At 46.6% G+C, this 27,272-nt stretch overlaps 1 protein-coding gene across 6 annotated transcripts in view; it reads left to right on the forward strand.

Annotated features, from left to right (window-relative positions):
* The window catches only part of RAD51B (RAD51 paralog B), a 512,857-nt gene that overhangs the window by 346,039 nt on the left and 139,546 nt on the right, over positions 1-27,272 (forward strand). For 5 of the 6 annotated variants that reach the window (XM_053673262.1, XM_037125885.2, XM_037125882.2 and 2 more), the window contains one exon: positions 16,165-16,261. In XM_053673262.1, the coding sequence (XP_053529237.1) occupies positions 16,165-16,261 (97 nt within the window). Of the gene's footprint in view, positions 1-16,164; positions 16,262-17,649; positions 17,688-27,272 lie in introns of those variants that run through there. The other variant, XM_037125888.2, reaches the window with a different exon arrangement.

Here is a 27,272-nt window from a genome sequence, read left to right on the forward strand (position 1 = left end):
TAAATAAGGATCTAAATAAGGGAAACAGATTGTATTTGGTTGTTAGATTTTCTAAGTTTCTTTTATTCTGTAACAGTCTCCCTTCCCCTTTGTCTGTGACATTGAATTGTTGGAGAGATTGCATGTGGAATACCACATTCTAGGTTTGGCTAATAGCTTCCTTGAGGTGTTTAACTTACTCTTCTTTATCCCATGAATTAGTGGTTATTAAATTTATTTCAGACAAAACATTTCAATGGGTGATGCTGTGTACTTCCTGTTTTATCATGCTGTGATGCAGCTACATCTGGGTGACCCCCTTTAATGGTATTGATGGGATCAGGGGCTTCAGAAGATGGTAGCAGGATCGTTCCATTGCCAGAGCTCCCTATCAGTTCCCCCCAGGATGACCCTAACCTAGACCCGTCGTTCTGCGGACCACACAATCTGTCCTTTTGTTTGTGATTCTGCTCCAAGCCAATAAGTGCGGATTACCTAGTTTGATTACGGAAGGCCATTTTATTTTCCTTATTTCCAAGTCTTGGTTGGGGTCAGGGAACTTCTCTCTGACTCCCTCCCCCCATGTACTACCAAATAACAGACTGAATTTAAATGAAAGTAATATAGGTTGTATTGATGAACATTTTTATTTAAACATCTAGTTGAGCTTTGCTGTTGGTTTTGAAAGCATAAATAGAAAAATAGATAACTTTCTTGTCAGTCATGTTGAAAATTTACTGGCTGGAAAAAAAAAATGTGTTCTTCATGTTTCGTTTTGTTTTAAGTAGTGGAACAAATCCGAGGACCCTGCTTTGCCTCCTTGCTCCAGCACAGGAGCACGCCGCAGCCTGATGCGGTCTTCCTGTGCGGGAACTGGAGGGGAGCTACCAGGATGGACACTGATGACGCACAGTCATTTGAGGACTTTCTGGTTGTTTTGTTTTAGTTCTTACTCCCTGGCTTTGCTAAGAAGTCTTTCATAAAGATTTTTCCTAAACCCTGTTGCATATGAATTAGGGCTTTTCCTGTCCTCTGTAATGGGGCCTGGTACCTTTTGATGTGTTTTAGCAGAATTTCGCTTCTAAATACAGTTTGAAACTTAGCTCTGCAGTTTGAACAGTTAGACACACACACACACACACACACACACACCCCACCCCCCTGACTTTCTCAACCGACTCTGTAGGACCCACTGCAGTGGCAGGACAGCACTAAGGAGATGACTTGCATCTCCTTCCAACCAGGTGGGATGTGCAGGCATGAGGAGCGACATGAAGGGGAGACCCTCCCCAGGGTCTCTCAGCTTGGGGCGTGGGGTGCATTTCCATTCTTATCAGAGTCCTCCTTTTAGAGACCGATGAGTTTCTGGTATAAATGCCCGCGTGTTATTTTAGAAAGATAGAGAGTGGTTACCTTTTTGGTGACTTCCATTATCCCAGAGTTTAAAGCCCTCTGAAATACTCTGCAGACCCAAATTATTATAATATTGTGGTCACTTCTGCCATCTGAAATGACCTTCCACATAACTCTCAGTGACCAAACTGTGCCCTTCCCCCTGGGCCCGGACCACACGATGCTTTCCCTTGGACTCCCGGGGCGGGGCCATTTCCCCAATCTCTTAGGCCCCCCACCTCTCTCTCTGCACCCTGATGACGGGCCTGTTTGTTCCCTCTCATGGCAGCTTGTTCGTGTTCTCCTGTTGCTTCTCCTTTCTAATGCGAAAATGTCAGTCTTCACTTCGTTTTGACCATAACTAGTATTTAACAAACATTCTATCATCTTAAATCTTTCTTTTTAAAAGATTTTATTTATTTATTTTTAGAGAGGAAGGGAAGGAGAGAAGGAGAGAAATATCAATGTATAGTTGCCTCTTGTGAGTCCCCTGCTGGGAACTGGCCTGCAACCCAGGCATGTGCCCTGACTGGGAATCAAACCGCAACGCTTTGGTTCACAGGCCCATGCTCAATCCACCGAGCTACACCAGCCAGGGCTTAAATCTTAATAATTAAATTTCTTGCGTAACTTTGTTTTGTCAGATATCCTGCTTGTATTTCAACTATGCTTCAGATATCTATAGGGGAATCTGTCAGTCAGAGGGCGCGCCAGATTTTCTGTTTCAGGAAAGGGAGGAAAAGGATGTGAAGCATGTTTAGCATGGATTTTGGAGTCAGAGAACCATACTCAAGACTCTCCTCTTGCACTTCTGATATGTTGAAATACAAGATATCCTGCTTGTATTTCAACTATGCTTCAGATATCTATAGGGGAATCTGTCAGTTTAGAGAACTGGTGTTTCACTAGGGGCGCTTTCTGGTAACACAAAGACCGGTAGCAGAAGTCACCTAAGATTTATCCAAGGTTTAGTCATTAGGAGGATGGAAGGGGATAAAGGACAGTGTAGATTTATGAGTAGTGGTAGATGGTACAGAGATGGAGTCAGATTCTGAAAGCCTTTCCGCGTGGAGCTGGCCGGGTAGAGAAGGTCTCCTAGGGGTTCCACTGTAGCTGTGCCGGGGAGGGTGAGTGCACAAAGCCCCCACGACACTCAGGGCAGAGAGGAGATGGTGGGGGCCAGCACCGGAGCCTTAAATGTACAATTTACTCTTTAACCTCCTTGCAGTCTTGCCCTGAGTCTACCTAGTCCCAGCGATGGCTTTCTCTCATTTCTTCTGTGATTCTCTGTTGGGTGCTCCTTGATGAGCAGGGCCGCTTCCGATAAACCCTAACCAGCACTGACAGGGAACCTCCCAGTAAGTGGAGAGCCACCCTTTGAGACAGCTCAGGGGCTGTCGTACTAGTGATGGTCACCTGTGCAGAGAGGAGAAGTAAATCCAAGGTCCCGTCACCGTGGGCATGGCCACTTTACAGCAGCTTGTCCTTGTTTCAAAGAAGTTGCGAACCAGCTTTCTCATGGTGGTTACTCCTTCACCATCGGTCTGCATCTCTCCAAGGAGCACACGCCCCTTCGGGATCAAGAAGCAGAGTAAGGAGCACGAGACCTCGAGCCAATAGACTCAGGTTTGGGTCCCCTTCACATGCGGTAACCCATAGGCTAGTTACGTTCCTCTCTGGTGTGGAAACAGATGTCATGTCTGCATTATTGTTAAGATGCTAAGGAGGTTCAGATGAGATTTTGTGTGTATGATATATATATATATAAATTATATATAATATGTATCACCTTCATTATTCTTTTTTTTAAAGATTTTATTTATTTATCTTTAGAGGGGAAGGGAAGGAGAGAGGGAGAGAAACACCAATGTATGGTTGCCTCTCGTGTGTCCCCTGCTTGGAACTGGCCTGCAACCCAGGCATGTGCCCTGACTAGGAATCAAACCACGATACTCTGGTTCACAGGCTTGCGCTCAGTCCACTGAGCTATACCAGCCAGGGCTCACCTTCATTATTCTAAAGCACCATAAAGAATTTTCCTCCATACACAGTTATTTCAAAGGCTACATCTTGCATGGGTGAGAATCAGAGCCATGCTGTGGTCTAAGGGCCCTTCTGCTTACTAGTGTGAGTGATTCCCAACACCTCCAGCGCCTCCTTTCCTCTCCCGTGAACCTGGCAAGAATACTAGCTGCCTAGAGAAGAAACTTATATACAGTGGAAAGTGTGCTAAGTAGGCCAAGGACTGCTGATTATGCTCTTTCCAATGTTACCTACTTAATTTTGTCCAGAAAGATTCAGAATACCATAGCAGTTTTCCGGTGTTGTGCTTGACCGTGGCATATCTGGTCGGAAGAAGCAGTTTTGGAGCCCCATAGCTGTTGCTGCTCAATGCAACCTAGGCATGTCACTGAGTGCATGTGCTCTTGAAGGAGAAGAGCAGCACCACCTCCTGTAAAGGGTCACCATGAGGATTAAAGAAGGATATGTGAGTAAGCCATCAGGGTTTGGCACCCAGGGGGCACTCAGTATGTGTTGGTTTTCTTACTCTAGACTGTATACTGCTCTTCAATTTTACCCTCCTCAAATAGCATTGACTAGAAGTTCCAAATAAGGCCTAGTACTCGATGCTTTTACTTGAACAGGGTGCTAAGGGAAGGTCAGACTGGGGTAAAGGGCGGAGGGAGCCAGTTATGTTTGTTTATTTTATAATAAACAATAGTGGTATCTCATCTCCTTCCCCTGGTCCTGAGCCTGCTGAGTCACTGTTCCAACCCCTCGGCCCTGTGATCTCTGGCTGCATCTATGGAATACAGCATAGCCCACAAGAAACCGGCACTAATAAATGGCAGAGCATTTTGAGGGATTTTTGTCTGCATTCCTGTGCTTGCTCTCCTGGCAAGATAGGAAACCTTTAATAAGACTTTTCCTAAATGATGCTGCGTGTGCAGTGCAGATTTTTTTCTCTGTTCTCCTAACAAATGACCATTTTGTGAGGTTTCTTTTCATTTTTTTCCCCTCTTCTTTCCTGCTTCTCAGTACATTCCACAAAGAGCTTATTCCTCTGCTGGTTACTGATTGATAGTTCTACTCTGCATGCCCTTTAATTTTGCAATAAACCAACAAGGAGTCGAGACCACAAGCTTAAAGAGAATTGACTTATTTATTTGCCTGGATTCACTGGAGCGACAGGCAGAGTTAGTCATGTCCGTGTGGCCCTGGCAAGGGCAGGAGGAGCGCTGTGAAGGAACGCTGTGTTGGAAATAAGCAGACAGAAAAGAGCTTACTTGTCCTCCCATGCTAAAGCAGCTGGGCATCCGTTCTGCACTGCGGTCCCTTTCCGGGCCTTCATGGAAGCAGGAAGTCTTCCACAAGACGTGCCCACAGCTCCAGGATTCTGAATTCAGTGGGACTTTGCGATGTGTGGAAATGAATATCCACCACCCATAGGTCCTGTGCCCCTTTTTTCTAAGGGATCCTGATGTACTGTAAAGGACCGTGGGAACCTGCCTAGGTTTTTTCAGGCCTCACCTCTTGGCTGGATGACTTTAAAGACCAAGAACAAACCCCTGTCCCTGCCAACTCCATCCCAGCTGGGTTTTCACCACCAGGGGCCAGGGGCTCCATCAGGATGTAAGAGGCGCTAATACGTTCCATGAACTGATGATCAAATATACTAAGAATCAATTAATGTTTTCTTTATTTAGTAGCACCACTGCATGGAGTGACTAGTCTGAAAGTAAAACAAACACCATTTCAAGCAGGAAACAAGAACTAACTTCTCGAGTGGGTCAAGTGGTGGTGCTAAGTCAAGCAAAGCTAGCCCTTGTTTGAGAGGTAAATTTAAGTAGTACTCCACATCCAGGGCTGCCCCTTTGAGTGGACATGAAGCCGGGAAGACAGATGCCTACGCGGAATCCACCCCAGCTCTGACAGCTCTGACTCCTGTTCCAGATCCTGTGTCGCTTGTGGCTTTACCACATTTAACCAGCTAACTCCCTCTTCTCACTCGGCTCTGATGTGGCAACGTTTCTTCTGAAACTCTTGTCATCCATCACACGTTAGCAGAAGTGAAAATATTAGCAGGGCGGTTCGTGGCGAAGACAGAAATAGACCCCCGGAGTCGGTGTCTTTCTCTCGCCAGGCCTGCTGGAGCATGGTTCCTTCCCGCCTCTGCCGAGCAGCGCGCTGGCAGTCCGTGCGCCGGCTTCTCCTTGCTGCTGAAGATTTGTCTTCTCCTTAAACATTTTGTTCCATCTTTCTTTGCATGTGACTTTGTGCTAAACAACATGGGACTTCATCAGGCTGATACCAGCATTAAATGCTCTGCTCTGAAGAAATTAATCAACAGACATCCATGAGCCTGTGAGTGTTTACGTGGAGAGTCTTTTACGTGGTAAATCCAGCGAAGGCCAAAGAGCCAGACAGGCTTGGTTTGATTCCCACCCTCCCACATGCTATTTGGTCTCAAAAAATTGCTCCACTTCTCCGAACTTTACTTTCCTCATCTTCAAAACTAGGATAATAATGCTTACGTCACTGAGGTGTGAGGATGAAATGAGCTAATGTGTGTGGACACAGGGTCTGATCCTGTGCTTAATAAATGTTAATGTCCTCCCTTCTCCCTTCTCTTCTCTAGCGTAGGGGCAGAGATCCGGAAGTGCACGAAAGTCCAAAATACTTACACTGGAGGTAGAGAGACAAAAATAGCATACATGACACAATGAGAAGGACATTCTCATACCAAGTTACTTGGTATTGATCCTAAAGAGGGAGCACGAAGAACGGAGGAGTCAGTTGGGCCTTGTGCAGTTAGGAAAGATGTCATGGAAGAGGTGGTGTTTGAACTGGCCCCAGAAAAACTGCAAAGTTAAAGGAGGGCATTTCAGACTGGGACGTGTGGGCTGGGACGAGAGCCCCTACGAACCATGAGAAAGATAGAGATAGAATGACAGGGCCCGAGCCTCAACTTTCCCACTGGAAAAACTGAAGTGAAGACGGTGATAAGTGAAGTGCTCATACCTGTTAGGCATCTGCTAGGTAGGCATGAGGCACTGTCCTTCGTGCTCTACAGGCCCACTCTTTCATCCTCATCACAGGCGCGATTGCTCTGCAAATCACACAGTTAAAGAAGGAACCTACCTGAAATTATCCAGCTAGCAGGTGGTGGAGCTGAGATGGAAACCCAGGAGGTCTGACTCCAGAGCGCACCCTCCTGACACACAACAGCTGCTTGAGGTGCTTCCCAGTTGCCCTCACGGGGCGGCAAGGGTCAGCTAAGATCATTCTGTGAACATACTCTGACAATGACAAAGCACTATGCCTACATAAAATGGTGCCACTCATTATTCTTTTGAATGACACCCAATGAGAGGTGAACAAGGTAGCCCGCTGAAAATGAGGGAGGAAATTACCCGATAGCACTCCCGTGCACTCGCGTTGGGCAGGTTTAGCTCACCATCCCCTCTAGCAGCTCAGACCCGACACAACCTCCCAGGTCCTCTTGGGGCCGTGCTGCAGGCGGCCGTTCCCGAGCTCCAGAGTGGGCACTGGAGACTTAAAAACCTGCTTGTCTTCTGGCATTAGGACTTATGCCATGGCTGTGATCTGTCCTTGGCTAGGACATCTGTTTTATGGGCCTGTGGCACGCGATTGGGACTTGTCAGTGACCATGACAGACGGTCTCCACTCCAAGGGCATTGCTGGGGAAGGAGGCCTGCCCCTACTCACCATGTAAATATTTAGTCATTTTCATGTATTTGTTCTGGGCCTATTCTCGTGTCTCTCCTGTGTTGACTCTGTTTAACTGCAGGTTATAATTGGACACAGACAGCACTGCTTCCACTGCCAGTCCCCGCCCCCACCCCCTTTAAAAAAATAACACCTTCCACAGTATTGCTTCCTCGAGGATATCAAATAAATAGTTTTTGTTCAAAAGCATATCTGATGAGGCTGCTGCCTTGGAAATTTGTTCCTAGGCAGACCTTTGACCTCCTTTTGAACAGATCGTGAGTGACCTTTGCTCCTATTTTATGCCACAGATTCACTGTGGGGATAGAATTGGTTGCACATCCAGTTTCAGAGTTTGGAGAGCCGTGGCGGTTAGGATGCCGTTTGCTTTGGTGGCACCAGGACACAAGGGCTAAGAGGCGCATCCTCCCAGTGTCGGCTCATCCTCCCTTGGTGGGGTGAGACCAGCGGCCTTTCTGGGCTTCCGCTCCCTCCTACCAGCCACCGTCCCGTGTGGCTGGGGATGGAGAATAACAACGTCGGTGTTTTATCAGGCTGGACTCCCCCAAGAGCAGCATTTTCAGACCCAGCCCCCCAAAGGGAGCAAGTGACTCAACAGAACTGTTTTCTTGGTTTCAAATGAGCCTAAGGAGGGGAAATCAGTTAATAGCAGCCTCCTGTGATGGGCCGATCATAAAGCTGTGTCTTTCTAATCCTCCTTGCAAATCAAAGGGAGGGGAATCCCCAGAGCCCAGGAGGGCACATGAATAGAAAGCACCATTAAGTAACAAAAACACCCAAAAAGGTCAGCAGAAACTCAGGGGGCCGTTGGAAATTCACCTCTGCCTGTCTGTGAGACCCAGTGGGCAGTGAGGGAGTGGGCGAAGACAACCAAAGGAACTTCACGCAAAAGCCAAGGAGGCCACAGGAAGTGTACAGCACAGTTGAGGCCTGTAGCAAGGTTTCTTCCATGTCCCTGAACCTCAGAGTCCTGTGACAGTTGGCCTTGTTCTTTTCCAAATCCCAGCTGGCCAGAGACCTTTTTGGCCCCATGCTTGCACACAGTTGCTGAACGCTCCATTTGAAGCTGCTGTGAATGCACTGTCGCAGTTCACCAGTGGTGCATGCCGTTTCCTGCAGTGGGCCCGAGAGCACCGACAGGATGCTGCCGAGGGTGGGCTGAAGGTGGAAAGAGCACACCAGCCCGCTGTCTGTGGCCTTGATACGACTGTTGCTCCATCGGAGACCCGGAACCCCCACAGGTTAACCTCAGCCCTATCAGGGTCAGTGGAACAGCATGCTGACACGGGAACCGGAGCTCTTCACGCCTACGTCCACAGCACAGTAGTTGCTCGCCCAAGGTTTCCACTGTACCTCCTTGCACGTGCACCCCAGGGAAAGTAGGTCAAGGGGAAAGCCGCCCTACTGTGCCGCACAGTTTTTTCTTGTTTATTTTGGCCAAATGGCAGACACAGTCCTACCTCAATATTTCCCCTAAACTCAGTGGTCTGGGCACTGGCTAAAATGAGATGGCAGAGGTATTATTATCAATCCCTTTGTGACTGAGTATGTTTGTGTTTGTGCAAAATATTGGAGATTCTTTTCCTCCATCTGTGTTGCCTCATACTGGACCAACATCTTCTTTAGGTACCTGTGCAAGGCAGAGTGTTTCTATAGCTGTGCGTGTGAATTTCACAGTGAAATCTACAACAGAGATTTTTTTCCACCTCCAGTCCACAAAAAGAGGTGTGAATTTTATGAAAATTTCTCCCCTCGGTTCTTTTTTTTTCCTTCCTCTCTTCTGCAGCCAGTGCCAATTAGTTCTGAGTAGAGTGGATTTCTTAAGGTTGCAGACAAGGATCAGTGATAACACAGGCATTTAACACCAATTGAAATGTGTAACATTTTTCATAGCAGCCTGCTACATTTAGAGTCATGACACATTCAATTTTTCTTTAAATCCTTACCCAAGGCTATGTTTATTGATTTTAGAGAGAGGGGAAAGGAGAGAGAGGTGGGGAGAGAGAAACAGTGATATGAAAAGCATTTATCAGTTGCCTTCTGTACATGCCCTGACCGGGGATCGAGCCTGCAACCTTTTGGTGTAGGGACGATGCTCTCACTAACTGAGCCACCTGGCTAGGGTGCATTTCATTTTCTTTATATTTTCTGCGGACCTAACACTTTCAGGTATAGAGAGGTCAGGAGCGTTTCCCAGCATCGGACAGCAGGTTAGTGACAGAGCCAGAAATAAAAGACAGCTGCCTGATTCCCACAACAGCACCTTCTTCACGCCAAGCTGAAGTGGGATCCTTTTACCACAAATATTTCAGAAGGAAAATCCCCCATAGCCTTTCAGATTTTCCCAGAAAACGATTGTCGTGCGGGCCTTCGAGATGGAGAGAGCAGGCTGCAATGCTAAAACTTTATCAGCTCTTTATTCTCAAACTGTCAGTTGATATTCTCTGGGCTGAAGCTAATGAAAAATTATTTTTTTCCATAATGGAATGATTTATACCATTTCAGAGCTTGGCAAAACTAAGCCAGTGAATAGTAAAACCAGATTTCTGATGCTCAAACTCCAAAATATTTGGTCTGAATTCCCCTCACAACAAATACTGGGTATCACTTTTCAAAGCTGGAGGGACGGGAAAGGAGGACGCGGAGCTGCCGGGAGTTGCAAGACCCGCTTTTGGGGGGTGCGCCCCTGTTCCCACACTGCACTCAGCACCCCCTCCCACTTGTGTTCTTTTCCCTCTGCCCCTCACCCTTCCCTTCCCGCCCCCCCCCCCAGTTCCTGTCACAGCAGATGGTTGGGGCAGACCGTGGGGAGGGGGGGAGGTAAGAGGAGAGTGAGGTGAAAAGCACTCCAGGGCCTTGCTCTCAGGCTTTGCGGATGAAAGGACTCAACAAACCCCAACAACTTCTCACAGGGAAATTCTGGCCCCTGTCTCCTTACAAGCAAGGCATTTGGCAATCCTGAACAGAACAGGGTTAGAACTCAGAAGTTCCGACATATTCAAGGCCTCTGCGTGGAGAGAAGGCTTAGGTCCCTGTCACGTCTGTCCAGCAGGATTATTTCAGATATCCACAGTAACATCGATAGAAGGTGTGCTTTAAGCAGATAGACTGTTTTTATTTTATGTTTAGATTTTATCTATTTATTTTTAGACAGAGGGGAAGGGAGGGAGTAGGAGAAGGAGAGAAACATCAATGTGTGGTTGCCTCTCACACGTCCCCCGCTGGGGACCTGGCCCGCAACCTAGGCACATGCCCTGACTGAGAATCCAATTGGCTACCCTCTGGTTTGCAGGTTGGTGTGCAATCCACTGAGCCACACCAGCCAGGGCAGATCGACCATTTTTAACACAAAAAGAGAAAAAATTAATGATGCCTTCAGAGTCAATAAAAAGCAGAGCCCTGTTAGTTGCAGAATGCCAGAGTTAGTGGTGGGCAGGCAGTTTGTGAGCAGTCAGCCACCCCCACAGTCTCTCTGTTTTTCAGGGGAGGGGTCCCCAACCCCAAGGCCTCACACCGGTATCAGTCAGGAACCAGGCCACACAGCAGATGAGCTTGAATGTAATGCACTTGAATCATCCCGGAACCATCCTCCCTGCCCCCCATACCCACCTGTCCCTGGAAACATTGTCTTCCACGAACTGGTCCGTGGTGCCAAAAAGGCTGGGGACCACTGCCTGTTTACTTGGTAGCCATGAGCATCAGGACAATCAGTGCATCTGGCCTTAGCTCCCAGTTAAAGCGATTCTGAAACTTCCCTGATTCTCTGTGTTAGAGTGCGGCAGATTTCTGGCAGGGAGTGGGTGGGAGGAGGAAGCGGGTGTTTTTATGGGCAGAGACACATCTCTGAGATGACTGAGGTTGCCTCATGATTCCTCCAGCCTAGGCTACCCCTTAACCCTGGTTGCACGCAGACAGGAGTTCTGCAAAGAGTTTTAGTTTCCAAGCCTCCTCTGGGCCTTGAAAATGACAAGCCACATGCTTCTGAAGGCACAGAAAACAACCAAAAAGACCGGCAGAATTCATGTAAGATGCTGGACACTGTCTCAGAAGCTGATGCTGTTTACCTATTTGACTTATGGTTATTTATTAGTGTCAGAACACAGAAGGACCCTTATCGCAAGATTAGGCCTGTAGCAGAGCAGCATTTTGATACTCTTTTGGTGTATTCCTGGATGTTAGAGCCCTTTGTTCATTACTTTTATAGATCAGGTTCTCTAGACCAGGACCTGAATGCCTGGAGAGGTCACCTGTCCGTGGGTCTGGGCCAAGGGTTCTCCTTTCTCCCCTGCTCAGTGCTGCCTGAGGAGGGAGGGCAGACGTGGGGGCCTGCACCTCCCCCTTCTTGTCTATTATTAACTGTTGTCTCAGGTGATTCTAGTTTGCTGTATAGAAGGTGCCGATTATAAAATTTGCCTCTCACCTGTCCCCACGGAGAGCTGAGTGAGGACATATTCTTAGGTCCCTAAAAATTCTTACTTGTAAATACTGAGTTGTGTTGCTGACCCTAAATATCTGTCTACCTAGCACACAAGGCCAGATATCCTGTTCTAAGCTATTCTGTCCCTGGCTGACCACAAACCCCCTCTTCTCTGTTACCTTGCAAAAGTCAGATAAAAGGAGCATCTTCCATCAAAGGCCTGGCAGTTCCCCACTCTGATTTCTCCAGGGCTGTTCCATTTTTCTCTTCTGTCCACCATTTTCCAGTACTCACAGTGGGTTGAATATACTAAGTAGCTATTCATGGAGGAGGCCCTGGCAAAGATACTCCCAAATACTTCAATGTAGACACGTACCATGGCCCCATAAGGCAGAATGCATTCTGGACCAGGAGCAGGAGATGTGAGTAGGTTGTGGATATAGCCTAGATGTAGTCTGGTCATGGCACAGGTGAGGAAAGGTGCGTCTGCTGCAGCTAGATGGTCCGCATCAACACAGAGACCAGCACGGAGTCAGGCTCAACTGGTCAGTGGACTCCAGCTCACCAGGCCCCTGACCCTTGGGGCTAATAGTTCTGCTGACCAGCTTACTCGGCTCCTTCTTTCTTTTCTCCAGATAATTTGCTCTCTTAAGCTATATTTTTGATACTTAGCAGAAATGAGTCCTGTATTTCTGTCTGCTTGTATGTTGGTGTTTCAACCTGAGGATCCTCTGCCTTCTGACAGGAATGGCATTTATTCCCACCCGTCCATCTGCTTCACCAGGTCATTTGGTCTTTAACTGGTTCCTGTCTCTTCATCTCTTTTCTCTAGCTTCTAATATGTATATTGGTCAGTTATGAATCTGTACCCCAAGGTTTCCTCTTCTTTAGAGAATGTCATTGTTCCCATAAAGTGAACATAGATGTTAAGCTACTGTGTGCAAAAGAGTCAAGTAGGATGCATTTAGAAAAGCTAGGAACTGCAAGGGAAAACTTGGACCTAGGCACATGGTGTCTGAAGGTAGAAATCCTTCCTCACCCCCATTTTGCCTTGGGGGCGCAGTGCGGGGAGGCCTGGGAGGAAGTGGCCTTCCCGTACATGAAGCTGCGTGGAGACCATTGTTACTTCTCAGGTTACAGGCTGCCCGTTCCCCCCAGTATTTGGATGGTATTCTTCCTGAACAGTAAACTGATTAGGATTCCATCTCCTCCTGGCTTCAGATGTAGTCATAACTATTATTTAGAAAATATTACTTCACCTTCATCTAAAGGCCAGTCTCGCCCTGACCTTTGGATTGGTGTTAGATGGTAATGTTGGGGGGTATGTTGTAAATAGGCCGTACTTTTAGAGAAATGGCAAAACTAGCAGGTACCACTTCAATTCAATTCCGGTTACTTTTGGAACATATCAGTAGCAAGTATTTGTTCTCTGTCAGCAGTAGGCTACGTGCTGGACAAAAAGGGGATCAGGCATGGGTTTTCTATCTAACCAAGTGAGCAGATCAGCAAAGAATAACTGAAGACAATGACGGAGGCTAACCTTTGTTAAGCATTTACCATTGGCCAGACACCATATACTAAGGACTTTATACGCATTATCCAGCTTAATCCTTGAAACTCTGTGAGTGAAGCATTAGCATGCCCAGAGAGACTATGAAATGTGCACAGTGTCACACAGCTAATGAGTGGTCGAGCCCAGGATCTGAACTCAGGTCTGCCTGACCCTAATCACTGTGCCAGCTGCTTTCATACAAACTTGGTACCAAGCAAGAAAGCTCCCATCTTCCCAATGGAGGCGAAGCAGCAGGAACGCCCCTTCAGGTACCAGTCAGAGCTCGTCGTTAGAAACCAGACAGTGCTGCTACTCTGTTCATAACTTGTAATAATATTTTGTCAGTTATCTTAAGGATGTCGTTTTCAAGGGTGCAGGTTGCCTCAGAGGCCAACACAGCTAGAGGCTTCTGTCCAGGAATGATTATTTGTCGTTAATACTATTTGGTAAGGTTTCCATTCTATCATTTTGCTATACTCAGATTTAGAAAAACAGTTCAGTAAGATGGTGTGATTAGCCACCCCCTGAGTTTGGTTGCTGTGGAGACCTTCAACGATTTGGATTTCAGAGTCATAATAAAAAGGGCCAGGATTGTTAGCAGAGCCACGGGGGAGGTTGTTATCCTGCCAGTGGAGGGTGAAGCGTCCTCTTCTTCGTCGACTCTTCCGTTGGAAGTGGAACCAAGAGTGCTTATCTTTTGCCGTATGTCTGTACCGTGGTGCTGTTTCACGTTCTGCAGGGCATCACTTTCATAGTTAGTTATGTACAATAACCCCTCACCTCAGAACGAGTTTCCACTCCAGGACCAATAACATAGTAGTTGAGAAAAAGCGGTCAGGATATTTGAGTAAGTGCCTTATCTTTTGACATACAGGTTTCTAAAAAAGACATACGGTTCTTTTACATCTTTATTTTCCCCTGTGTGTACTCGTACATGCTTTGCGTTGTAGCTATTCACTGAATTTTTATCTTATTGCTGTTAGTATATCATTAGAGCTTTATTATCACCAAGCCATCGTTTAGAAGAACCCCCTTAAAAGTAAAACTTACATATTTAGATCTCTCAGAAGCTCCACATTTTTTTTAAACTGGGACAGACAGACATTATTTTCTTCATTGGTAGATAAAGCACATAGTACTTTCAGAACAACGCTAGCATCTTACTGACCTTGCTTTACATAATCACTGTCTTTTTCTTACTGAGATTTTTACACAAATTCTTTGCAATTAAAGAAAATTTAGTACTAAGATCGGTAGAGGTGTTCAAGTATTAAAGTATATCCTGATGTAGAGAACTGTGATTTCGTGTTTTATTATTATATCCAATTGTTGGAGGCACAGGAGATATACTAACTTACTAACCTGTATAATATCATTCTGAAGGAAATAATGACAACAGTGGCTTCTGTTTATTGAATATTCACCATGTGCCGGACACTGTGTTAAGTACCTTACATCGATTATCTCATTTAATTCTCAAAACAGTTCTATAAGATAGGTGTTATTTTACCTATGCATAAATAAGCTCAAAGGTTTAAGTACCTTTCCAGGGTTCACCGTGTCAGAGTCAGAATTTGAGCCCGGTTTTATGGAACTCTGAGGCCCATGGAACATTATAAAGAGAAATGAACGTGTTCCCTTAGTCATGCTCATGGATGTGACTATTGGCTTCTGACGAGAGCAGACTGTTATTCGACCATTTCCAGCCATTTTAATGGAAGGCATAGCATACGCAGTTCTTTCCGGTCCGAGGGAAAAGTAGCAACATAAAAGAACATGAGTGATAAGACCAGCAAATACTCAGTGGAGTGCAGTACTGTCTGATCTTTGCTGTAGAAAAGCTGGAGACTTGGGAGCAGAGCTGACACACAAAACCTTGGGAAGGTGGTCTTTGCTAACAGAGCACTTCATTTCTTCACTGACCTTGCCATCGTGCTCCCGTCTCAGCCCTCAATTAAGCTGCCATTAGCCTAGGATTTATAAGGTGTCGCTGGTCATTCAAGAGACAGCAACAGAGGTGTGGCTGAAAAGTGGGACAACAAAGAATGGAAATGATTTTCATTTCCGTTCAAGTCAGCATGACAACAAAACCGTAATGACTCCGGGACAGAACCAGACCGTCCAGCCAGGGGCATATAAATGATTCGTAACCTTTCCAGGAGGGACATTTCCTCCTCCTTAGACCAAGGTGCTCATGGTTTCTTCCTGCCTGTGGTTGGAACACACAAACTCAGGGAGCGATCAGCAGTGGTGATGTTGCCTTTTTCCAGAAGAGAATCTGTGTCCCGCTCTTCCTGTAGGTTTCTAAACAATGGAGTACATTTCATTAAGGAACTAAGAAGTTTTTGACTGAACCAAATGCGAAAATATTGTATGGCAGTGGGCCATGTGAATTAGGCAATTTTAGAGTGTTTTCTAGGAACTTGAAGTGTTACAAACTTTAATTGAATAGGTAGGATTATATTAGTTTGTGTTTAAGATATAAAGTGCAGCTTTGGAATTCTTTTATTAGACTTCAATTAATTTAAAAGAAGAGTGTTATTCCTTTAAGGGTGAAGCTTATTTTAATTTCACAAATTTGAAAATAAACTCTGACTTTCGATTTACAAAGGGAAGATTTAACAAGATTTAACAATCTGGCATCCAAATTTTAAGTATTGCTCTTATTCAGGACTAGGAATATCCTGGGTTGTGGAGATAGTCTTGAAAATTAAAGTTTAGGAAAATGTGTACCCATGCAAATTAATTTTCGGATTAGTTTTCTATTATTCAGCTAATATGTCGATACCTCTGTCCCAATTTACTTAGCACTTAGGAAAAGTTGATTAGGGATTGAAGCTCTGAGAAGAAGTCAGCCTATTTCCTCGGTTCTCTGTGTTTTGAATGACCAGTGGGCTTGGCCAGATATTCTGGCCTAGAGATAAAGCTGATGAAAGTCAGAGCTGGGGCTTTCCTACTCGTGCACTCATCAGTCTTCCCCTAAGCCACAGTCTGCCTTTCGATAGCTCTAATAATTAATTTGCTCTTCTCTCTTCTTCCTCCCCCACCCCACCCTCTCCCTGTCTGTTCACAGGTTATCTTGACGAATCAAATTACAACCCATCTGAGCAGAGCGCTAGCTTCTCAGGCAGACCTGGTGTCTCCAGCTGATGATTTGTCCCTGTCTGAAGGTAAGGGATCTGTCCTAGAGAGGCTGAAACTTGACACTGACATACAGCCCCACCACCTCTCTGCCCCCTGTTGGGAGCTGGGAGACGCAGCTAAGAGACCCTGGCCAGTGAACCCATCCAGAGCCTGGTGATTTAGGCTCGGCCCCCTTTCCTGGCATCCAGTCCCTTATTTTTGGAGAGTATCTTGCTCTGTCACTGTAAGTGAGCTTCCTTTTTCACCTGAGTCATCTTAATAGGCATCTATCACCTCCACCTTGAGGCTTATCACTCCTGTGTAGGTTGTTTTGGGTTCTTAGTATGAGGACTGGCGAACTGCTAACTGACAGTTTTTGAGACTGATGCTCACAGCTTGGCTTTACCAGTGGTCTCTTGGCGATTGAGCACTTTTTCTGTGCTGGGCACTTTTAGGCCAGTGTGATGTCCCAGTGGTGTGGCATCAGCTTTACAGAAAGGTTAAGACAGGCACTCCGTGTTGGTAAATCTGCAAAATTTTCTCCATCCTCCTGTGTTAGCAAAGGTCAGGCTGGCTATGACTTACGTAGCTAGGGGAACCACACCACTGAGCCAGTGGGTGGTTTCTACTTTAATTGAAAGTTCTTACTTGACATTTCTGAGTTCTGCTAGTTGTAATCTTTCAGGGCAAAATGCCATGAACCTATATATATGTGCATGGATGTTCTGGGCCCCTCAGAGCTTTCCTCTGTCTGAGAATCATTCCTGACGGACTGCATGGGACTCCCAGGCCCTCCAGGCCTCCTGACTGCCCAGGTGGGCTTCCAAGGGTCGGCCTCAGCTTACGGTCCCCACATTGCAAGGACTACACCCCTGCTTCTTGGTGGTGTTTTTTCAGAGTGAAAAGTAATTTCTCATTTGAAGCAATGGTAAAAGGCACTCTGTACCCTGTTTCCACATTTAGTGATGCATTATCGTGCCCCCATTACCTGGACTGAAAAACCCGAGTCGTTTAATGTCCCTCCCACTGTACATTCCTTTCACCATCAAGCCCCCGTGGTTCTTTTTTCCACATGTATCTGGTGTCCCTTCTTTTTTTGGTAATGTGTGTTGTGATCAGCTGCCCTGTGAAACTCCCAATTGGATTATTCTAATAAAATTCCAAGATGACGCCCCGACTCCAGGCTCGACCGTCTCCATTCTGCCACTGCCATCGAACTTGCCTGCTCTGGCTTCCCAGTGCTGTGCCGCTCCCCCTAAGAAATCTCGGAGTTCAGCACATTTTCCGAGAATGGGCTAAAATCAATAAGCTCATTTTAAAACAGTTAGGAATTTGTGATTTGTTCTCATGGACAACAGCAAATGCTAAGAATTGGAGTTTTTCTTCTCCTTCTTTTTTTTTTTTTTTTTTGCATGGGTCTGTTTCCCAACACCAGTAGATAAAGTCAGTACTTCCTAACGCTTCACAGTCTGCTCGTTCCCTCCTGTTCGCCTGTGTCCGCACCATCGCCGAGGCTGAAGCGCCGATGCCAGATGTGCCCACTCGCAGCCCGTGGCCCCCACGCCCGCCCCCGTGCCTCTGCAGGGGCAGCTTGCCGTGTCTGGAATAGCATTTCCCCTTTTCACTTCTACCTCTTCTCTTCTTCCCACTCCCACTCCTTCGAGGTTCATGTAAAGAGCACCTCTTCCCCAAAACCTCCCTGCCTGCTCCAGCGGGCTTGGGTCTCACTCTCTGTTCCTCCCCTGTGGTCCCTCTATTGCTCCGCTATATAAAGAAAAGGTCTAGAAAAATTAACTTAACTTTCCGTGGTTTCCCAGCTCGATTGGCAGATATTTTAAGGACACAGACTATTGTGTGTTCTTTTTGTGTCTACGTTGTGCTGGACTAACAAAGTCCTAGGCACACAGTAGGCTGTAAATAAATGCTGACCGCATGTCGTAGTTAACACTTTGTAAGGACAGCGACCATGAGAATCACACAAAACACCTGTGAACATCATTAAAAATTTTTATAATGATTTCATATTACCACACACACGCAGTAATTCAGCTCTTCAAAGAAGAAAATACCTTGTTTCCTTATTTGAAAACCAGTGAGAGCGCTCTGCTTTGGGCTTCCTGGTGTATCTCAAGCACAGAAGAGGAGTGAGACAGTTAACAGAGGACACTCCTGGGGGCCTCCAGTGTCACCGCTGCCAGAAAATGGTAAAGTCGCGTTCGTGGCAAAGGAAGGGGGACCAGCTCACTCTTCGACAACTTTTTCTATTATGAAACCCGAGGGAGAAGGGAAACAATTGATTTTTTTTTAAGATCCTTTTCTTGCATAGCTGAGCAGGTAACGAGGCTGTAAAAATATTTTTTCTGAAGTCTATGATGAAATTCCTTACCAGTGAATTAAAACGGACAAGTTTCTTAGCATACGTATACCTATTCAAATATATGACAGTGTTCGTTAATATTATTACCATGATTAATATGGATAAATTGCTTTGTCGCTGTTTCAGGCATTTGTGGTGTCAGCTTTGCCGTCATTTTGTCAGCTCTGTGGTCATGAGCAGGTCTTTCAGCCTCTTGGCCTCAGGTTTGCCTGTTAAGTGACAGGTTGGATGAATACACAATTGCTGAAGTCTTTCTCTAACGTCGTAAGATCATGATGTGGGTCTGAAGATCAGGAGCATTCACTATGTGATGGGGTTTTAAATTCTGATTTTTCAGAGTGGGGAGAATGACTGTGTTGTCCTAGATTAAGCATAATAGGAAGGATCTTCAGAAATCTTAGTGTTGATACCTTTGGCATGCCGCTAACAGTCTCCTTTCCCATAGTGTTCTCTCTCTCTCTCTCTCTCTCTCTCTCTCTCTCTCTCTGTCTCTCTCAGTACTTCTGGTCTTATCTGTCTGTCTCTTGCTCTTCCTGCCTTCCTTCCATCCAAGTGTGTGCACAAGAAGTGGATACAAACCAGTGCAAGTGAGAAACACACCCTAACGAGTGAGCTCAATGTCCACCCTGTCCAGTAACAGATTTGAGCTGCAGCACAGAGGGCACAGCTCAAACAGCACTCCCTTGAAAACAGTGGTGGGGTGAGAACAAGGGACCACAGAGCAGCCAGCAATAAAATGGTCCCAGTTGACCTGAGAGGAGCACCCAGCAGGGGCTGACTCGGGGAAATGAAGTCCCTTCTGCTCTGACACAGAGTGAGGAATACAAGTGACCTGGCCCAGCTGAGAGATCTCTTCCATCCCAGCGATCCTGTACTATTAATATCTGCCAGCTGCAGGCCTAGAGCGTCTGCCTGCTGAGATCAAAAGAACGCCTATCTTAGCTGGAGCAAGGTCATCTATCTGCACAGGGCTGTAAAAGCGAGCCCTGGCTGGCTCAGCGACCTCTGCAGGGGAGGAGAAGTCAGGACGTGGGGAGGTGCTCTCTCACGCTCCTTTAATCTCAGCTGACCAGCTGTTGCCCTCCCAGTGTTTGTAAAGTTGAGAGTTCTTTGTTTTAGTGTTGCTTGTTTTTTTTTTCCTTTGCTAAATGTGTGGCTAGGTTGTCGCTTGGATTATGTAGACCCATGTTCACTGCTTGGGTCTGTGGGATGATTCCCTTCCCTGAGGTTTCATGCCTGTGTTGAACTACCCATCTCCCAGGAGGGAGAAGCTCAGAGGGGCGAGTGGACCCCAGAAGCCAAGGACTTGCCCGACATTGCTCCTGCCGCACAGCTTTGTGCCTTGAGAAGGAATGACAGGACAGACAGAATTTTCCCTGTTTCATTAAAAGACCTCCTCATGTGTGTGGTGTGGTTGTCGATGTTTAGCCTGCCTCTTCCAAATGTTATTTCATTCAGTTGGAGGAATGGAATTTTCAAGACTTGATGCAAATTGACCAAAGTTATTCTGTGAACCTAAGGGCAAAAATCAAGATTTTAGAAAAATAATCTACATGGTTCTTGAGCAGGCACTGTGTGTCAAAGTATTTTCTTCTTCGGTTTTTTGTTCTGTTGACAGAAACTCAGGCATCTAGGGTGTTACAGAGTTCAGTGACTGGTCATTGACTAGGGTATTGCAACTGTTCTGTGGCCAAGGACATGTTCCTTCGATGCCCTTACTGGTTCTTCCTGGAGGTCATCAAAGATACTAAGGATGATTGGATCTCGGTCATAGGGAATATCCCTTTTGCCCAGGGTGATGAGCAAAGAAAGGACTTAACAGTCCAGCTGGCCAAAGACACTGTATCTAACTCTGCAGTCCCCTGGGATTTGAACAGGACTTAGCCCCTTTTCAACCAGGCACAGTTGGTGGGTGAGACTGAGGAATGGCGACAGTGGGCCCCGTGTGAGACAGAAGCTCTGCTCTCCCTAGACCGTCAGTGTAGTTTCCTCTGATGATTCAACAGGATAGCAGTCCCTTCGATGCAGAGACACAGCCATTCCAGCTGCCCCCGGAAGCCTCGTGGAAGGGAAGACCTCATTAGGCTGCCATCCTGGCCTCCCCAGCATCCGGCATGTCAGTATTCTTCTTTCTGCAGTAATAGTTTTTGATAGATAATAGCACTTCAAAACTAAAAATGAAAAGTGCATGGATGGGTCAAGGAAAGAACATAAGAAAAAAAAAGCAGTACTTACTAGAACCAAGAGTGGTTTCCAGTTTTCCTGTTGGAAGGCTTTTTAGTTCGGTTGAATTGATGTGCGAGAGAAAGTATGTTAGGATTCATACGCCCTAGGAAACCATCCCTGCAAAAAGCTGGAGTCCATTTGAAAGATTATATGCAAGTGCGTGGCTTGTGTCTCTTCTAAAATAAATTCACCAAGTAACAACAGCCCAGAGTGGCTGGGGCGAATCAGGGACTCGTGGTTGTGAAAGAAGCGGACTTCAAAGCGTGGTATGAATTTTCAAGTTTTATTTCCACTCTTGCTTTCCAGCTGGATCTGCTCTGGATTTACTGCAGGATGTTTGAAAATGCGGCTCCCTGCTAATCTCAGACAGTTGCTATGATCAATGGTTTCTTTCATTTCCGATAAAAAACACTGGTGTTTCTGCTTAAATTGTGTGTACTTTCAGCTTTATTATTATAGTCATAATTTATTGTCCGGCATTACCCAAATTTGTAATCCATTAACCGCAGACTTTGGGGTGGGTTGGTCAAGTTGGCAGGACTCTCTCCGCACTTGAGCTCCAAGGCCCTCCGCCGCCCAGGCCGAACCTGACGTTCACGGGTTTGGGAGGACCACGCACCAGCGGGCCTGGGCGGAGCAACGTGAAAACATCCACCTCTCAGGAGTGTGGTGCAGGTCGGCTGTAATTAGAGCTTTGAAAACATGAAGTGTCGCCACATGGTTAATATAAGGTCAATATTAACAACTGTGATCAACACTGTTAACATTACATTTCCTTAGCACTTTCAAATGTCTTAAAAGGACGAATCACTTCATCTGCCTCAAGCCACTGAAGCATGAGGGAGAGAAGGGAACTGCTCAGGGGCCACGCAGTGAGGGAGAGATGGTGGCGCAGCGAACAGAAGGCAGAGCCCCTCCCGGGAAAGCCTACATGTGGGCACTGCTGCCTCTTAGGAGTCTGGGGTAAAAATATCTAAGTGCCTGGGGACCTTTCCATTTTTGATTCCAAGGTCACAGACATATAACAGCACACAACTCACTTCCAACCACTGTTCAGATGCCATGAGAGACCTAATTTATAGGAAAAGATTAAAAGCATCAGAAATCCATGGTGTTTAGCTAAAGAAAGCCTAGATGTCCTATGAGCTGGGGGTGGCTAGAGTTGAGAGTGAATGGGCACAGCTTACAAATGTCTGAGAATCTCCGGAGGGAGAGGCGCTTGAGGATTTTCAGCAGGGAGGCCAAGGGGCGCAGCATCACGGGGATGGGTCCAATGGGAAAGGAAGCATCGACGTCTGCCACCAAGAAGCGCCTCCTGGCCAGGAGCTCTGTTTTGCCGGTGACGGTTTGCCAAAGAGAGACACCCCTGAAGCCTGATCAGATAAGGTGGGAGTCAGACCATAGTCTTTGAGAAGCCGTCTCAGAGATGGTTCATTGGGGGGGGGGGGGGGGGGGGGGCTGGGCAAGGTGTTTTGTCAATATTTTCCCCTTTCCGCCGGTCTGATCCCAGCGGGCTTCCAGCCGGAGGGACCCTCTGAGAAGGGATCCTTGTTTACCAACATGGAAGAGAACCCTATTCCAAATACAAGAGGCGTCTAGGTCAGAGATCATGACGAAAGGAAGAATGGCTGGTTTCTAGGAGCGGTGCCCAGGTGGTCACAGTTTGTGTGGTGACGTGGCGTGCATTTTCAATGTTTACTAGGATTTGGGGAGGATTGTAGCAAGTCTGCCGAGGTGGTCTGGTCGAAGCAGAGTCCAGCTGAGCTCCGACCTAGGTTCGAATCTTTCTGGCGGCTTTGCTTTTCTTCATTTTTCTGGTAAGCCACTCAATAAATACTAGTTGGAGTAGACTGTGTTTCACTGAGTCCTGCCGACAGTTCCTGTGCATTAGCTGCATTCCTGCATATATCAGCATAGTTCTGGAGCCATGGTCCCTCCCCAAATTTTCTCTTGGGTAGGTGAATAGACCTTCAAATGCCTTTCAACCTGCTGATTTCATGAGTTGTGGACCCCCTACCATATGCAGTCTGTCAACCTTACAGGAAATCCAGAAATGTAAAAGATGGGGTCCCTGCCCTCACAATATTTACCATGGAGTTTGAGAATAATTCTACAGGAGAATAATATTTGGTAGAATGTGCACAGTGCTTTCAGACTGTGTGGTATGCCCCAAAGACTCCAGGATTTAGGAAGAGGGGATCTGTCAACAGAGGCGAATCTGAAGGGTCCAGGGAGGAAGATGTAAGTGATGGGCCTTGAGGGATGGATATGATTTTAATAGGCAGGAATGAATACGATTTTAAGTAAAGATCGGGGAATGCTATGAGCAAAGGCATCAAGTTCACAATGGGCCATGTCTGCCCTGGTCTCCTCTCATTCTCCCTCTCCTCTCAAAAGCTGTTCTAGACACACAGCCTCCCCTTGTGTCTCTCACACTGACTGCTGTGTTTCTGTCTCTGGGCTTTTGTGTCTGCCGTGCCCACGATGGGGCGCTTGTCCTGATCTCCCTTTGGCCTGCTCCCTCACTGCGCCTCACTCCAGTGTCACCTCCTCCGAGAGGCCTTCCTTCCCCTCTCCCTCCTCTGTCTCCTGACCCAGCTTCATTCTTCCGTATGGCCCTTATCAGTACCTGACCTGTATTCTAAACTTCTTTGTTTGAGGGTTTACTGTCTGCCTCCTTTGCTTTCATGTGATCTCTTAAAGGGTAGAGACTTTGTCTTGATCGCTTTGGTAGCCCCTAGTTCCTGAAGGCTACTCAAGAAATATGGGATCTATGTCGTAGGGAAATGCAGGGCATGTTGGGAAGGGGGCTAGGGATCCCCATTTTTCTGGGGTTTGGGGTAAACATAGGGAGATCAAATGCAATAAATCTAGAAGTAGGTTAGGGTCAGACTTTACAATACCAGACTGATATTAGGTTTCATGCTAAAGCGATTATAACTGTGCACTTTGAAGACTGGATGAGCTGTGCCAGATGGCTTAGGGATGGGGAGATTGAGGTAAGGAGACCGTGAACTCATCAGATATTTAGGGAAATGGGACACCCATTATACACCAGGAACCAAATTAGTGCTGAGGATGCAGAGGTGACATTGTAGATAGATCTGTCATTACCAAAGACATGGTGGCAAAAATCACACCCCTTTGAAGCACTGCCAATCATTCCTTACGACTGGCAGTGCAGGGGCCACGGGGAAGAACGGCAGAGGGTCAGACTTGGGAAGTAGGCGGGGTGGGGCATGGACATCTGGCCTGCCAGGCTCAGGAGCTTATTTTTTCCAAAGCCTCCGTGGGAAGAATATGAGGATAATCCATTGGCAGCACATCATTTCCTCGATCAACAAGATTGATGAGGCTTATTTGACTGGCTAGGAATGTTTCTCTTTCCTTATAGTTCCATGTGCATCCCTTCCAAAGCCACATGCTCCATCAAAGAAGATGGATGCCTCCCTGGAGAGAACAGGGCTGTTCTTCAGTCGAGGATGTGGAGTGATCGCGTTTCCCCCCCCGGAACCTTTGTTCCCGTGGTTCTCAGACCTGAGCATGCAGTGGAGTCACCCAGAGGGGTTATTATTATTAACACGCGCACTGCTGGACTCCCACTCCCAGGGTTTCTGTCTGTCTGAAGAGGGGTCAGAGAACGTGCATTTCTAACCATTCTCAGGAGTTGTCAATTCTGCTGGCGTACAGACCACACTTGGAGAACTGCTGCTTTATTCCTTGAATGTCTTCCTGCGTCAGGCACCAGGAGCACCGAGATGGGTGTGTCTCCACCTGAGATCTGGAGGGGACGGGCACGTAGAAAGGTGGCGGCAGGACTCATGTGGCCATGCGCCTTCATCAGGTCGCAAGTGGTGCTGTCTGTGGGCTTGGTCTCAGATCTGGGATAGAGCAGTTACTGGACTGTTTTAGGGCTCTTTTAGTAGTAAGGAACAAAAAGCCACTCTAGTTTATTTTTTTTAAGTTCGGTCTATTAATAACAGTAGCTAACGTTTATGGACCATGTACTGTGTGCCTGGCATTCTACGTCTGTTGCTGAATTTAATCCTCACAACAACACTCTGAGGTGGACGGTAATCATTATTTCATTTCATAGATGAAGGAAATGAGGCTTAGAAAGCAGCACAGTTACTGGCAGAGCCAGGGTTCCGACCCAGGGAGTTTGGCTCCAAAACTTACATTTTTATCCACTAAGTCCTTCTGAAGGGATACAGTTCAGATCCTCATGGCTGTAGGCAAACAGGAACTAAAACACAGCCGGATCACGTGGGACAGGCTGAAGGTCATGGCACTGACCCTTGACCCTCTGATCTGATTGGCCCAATTCACCTTTTCACCACTGGTGATTCTTCGGATGGGCTGTGCTTTGGTCCAATGAGGCATGGCCAAGAAGTCATAGGATTAACAACATGGCCAGTACTTCTATTCTTTCAGTAGGGTTCATGGATAGGAGGCATTTCCCCTTTTAAAGGGTTATGTTGCCCTGGTTGGTGTGATTCAGTTGGTTGGGCATTGTCCCACAAAGCAACAGGTCACCAGTTTGATTCCCAGTCGGGGCACATGCCTGGGTTATGGGCCAGGTCCCCAGTAGGGGTGCGTGCAAGAGGCAACCAATTGATGTTTCTTTCCCTCTCTTTGTCCCTTTCCCTCTCTCTAAAAATAAGCACATAAAATCTTTTCTTTAAAGGGTTATATAAGGAAGGCAGATTTGCTTTAGCAGGGACAGCCTATGAAGTGAATGCCCCAACATAACACCTGGTTGAGGACTTTGCCCAGGTGAGCAGATATTATTGTAAGTTTGCTAGGAGGGTCTGTATGCCTCTGACTGTCCCTTCGGCCACGTCCACTCTCAGCATTCTCCCTCCTTCCACATGAAAATGTTGACATTATCTACCTATTACTAGTCCATGTCTTCAAGCCACTATACTGGATTTAAGGAAAAAACTCGAAAACAAGTTTTCTTTTTTCCAGTCCTAGCCCTGGTTTTCTTTACACACATAGTCAGCCCTAGAATTTCTCTTCAGGGAGGAGAGAGGGGTTTCTGCCGTTGGTCCAGAATCCACTACCTACGCTAAACCGTTACTGTCGGACAAGATGTGTGTGAGGTCTAAAATTCCCTGTGTCTAAGTCACCTCCTACTCAGGAATGTAGGGCAGGCACCACAGCCCCGATCACGTCCCACGCTCAGCCTTTAGTCACTGCTACTCAGGACAAGTGAGGCCCGAGAGGCCAAGATGGCAGCTGCATAACCGGAATATTGGCATGGAGAACTGTGTATCAGTGAGTTACATCTCTTCCACAGTTTATGGTATTCTTGAGCAAAAGTACTCTCTACCCTCAGGAGACAGTCTGAGTTTTATGGGTTAAGTGTAACTGTGTGTGTGTGCATTGGCAAGGGGTTTCTGTACTTTGGTAGAAGACAGTGAGTTGTTTTTAGGTTCTGGTGTGGATTTTCTTAACCATGCTTCTGTTACGGTCCCGCACCAGCTGCTAAGAGAACCTGTGTTTCCTGGAGGCATTACCTCCAGCCACAGATGCTGGGGGATACCTTAGCAGGCCAGGGATTTGTTTTGTTTTTAAATATAGTATACAGATAAAGGAAGCTAGAAAAGTACCAAAGAAATTGCCTTTGAGCTGAATGACCAGGAGATCATGCCCCCCAAGAGAGCTCTGGACCAGAAACAGAGTAAGTCATTGAAATCTTAAAGGTATAGCCCAGGAAATGAACGTCAGTAAGGATGGGGCTGCCGAGCCCAAGAGTGGATCCCGCCAGGAAGAAGTCCCCTGTTACTTCAAGGACCACACTGGAACCAAGGGAAATAACTTGTACTTTGATGTGATAGTGCAACATTAAGGTAAATTAAAAGAAATTAGTCCTGTCTTAGAATCCTTAGACTGTACACCCCTTGAGGACAAGTATCTCTCCTTTGTTTGCTGCTAGATCCCCAGAACCTTGCGTCGTGCCTGGTAATAGTAGTCACTCAGTACATATTTGGTAAATGAATGAGGCACAGGACAGGTTGTCCTGTAGCTACAAGGCAGGGCAACCAAAGAATTATTTAAAGCTTTAGACTTATATTCACCTAAAAGAAACATGAAACTGATGTATCACGTATCCCCCAAAGTTCCTTCAGAGTGCAGTCAACCTTAACTCTGCGCCTGCCCTGACTGTATGTGATAAACACCAGTGGGCAGCTCAGGGAAAGTGTCAGAAAGGAATGACCAGGAGCCTAATAGCTGTGCTTTTGAAGGGGAAAACTCTTACCTTCATCCAAGAGTGGCAACAGAAGTAGTGTAGTCTGATTTACACTAAGGATGTTCATCAGGCACCTACTATCTACTAGGTTCTGTGTGGGCAGATACTCGGGACACAGAGACAAACGCTGTAGTCCCAGCTTTTGTGATGCGCACAGTCAGACAGTGGTGGGAATTGTATGGACAAGAATATAAAGTGC

Source organism: Artibeus jamaicensis, unplaced genomic scaffold (assembly GCF_021234435.1).
Source record: "Artibeus jamaicensis isolate MK-2021 breed Jamaican fruit bat unplaced genomic scaffold, CSHL_Jam_final contig_851, whole genome shotgun sequence".
Taxonomy (NCBI): domain Eukaryota; kingdom Metazoa; phylum Chordata; class Mammalia; order Chiroptera; family Phyllostomidae; genus Artibeus; species Artibeus jamaicensis.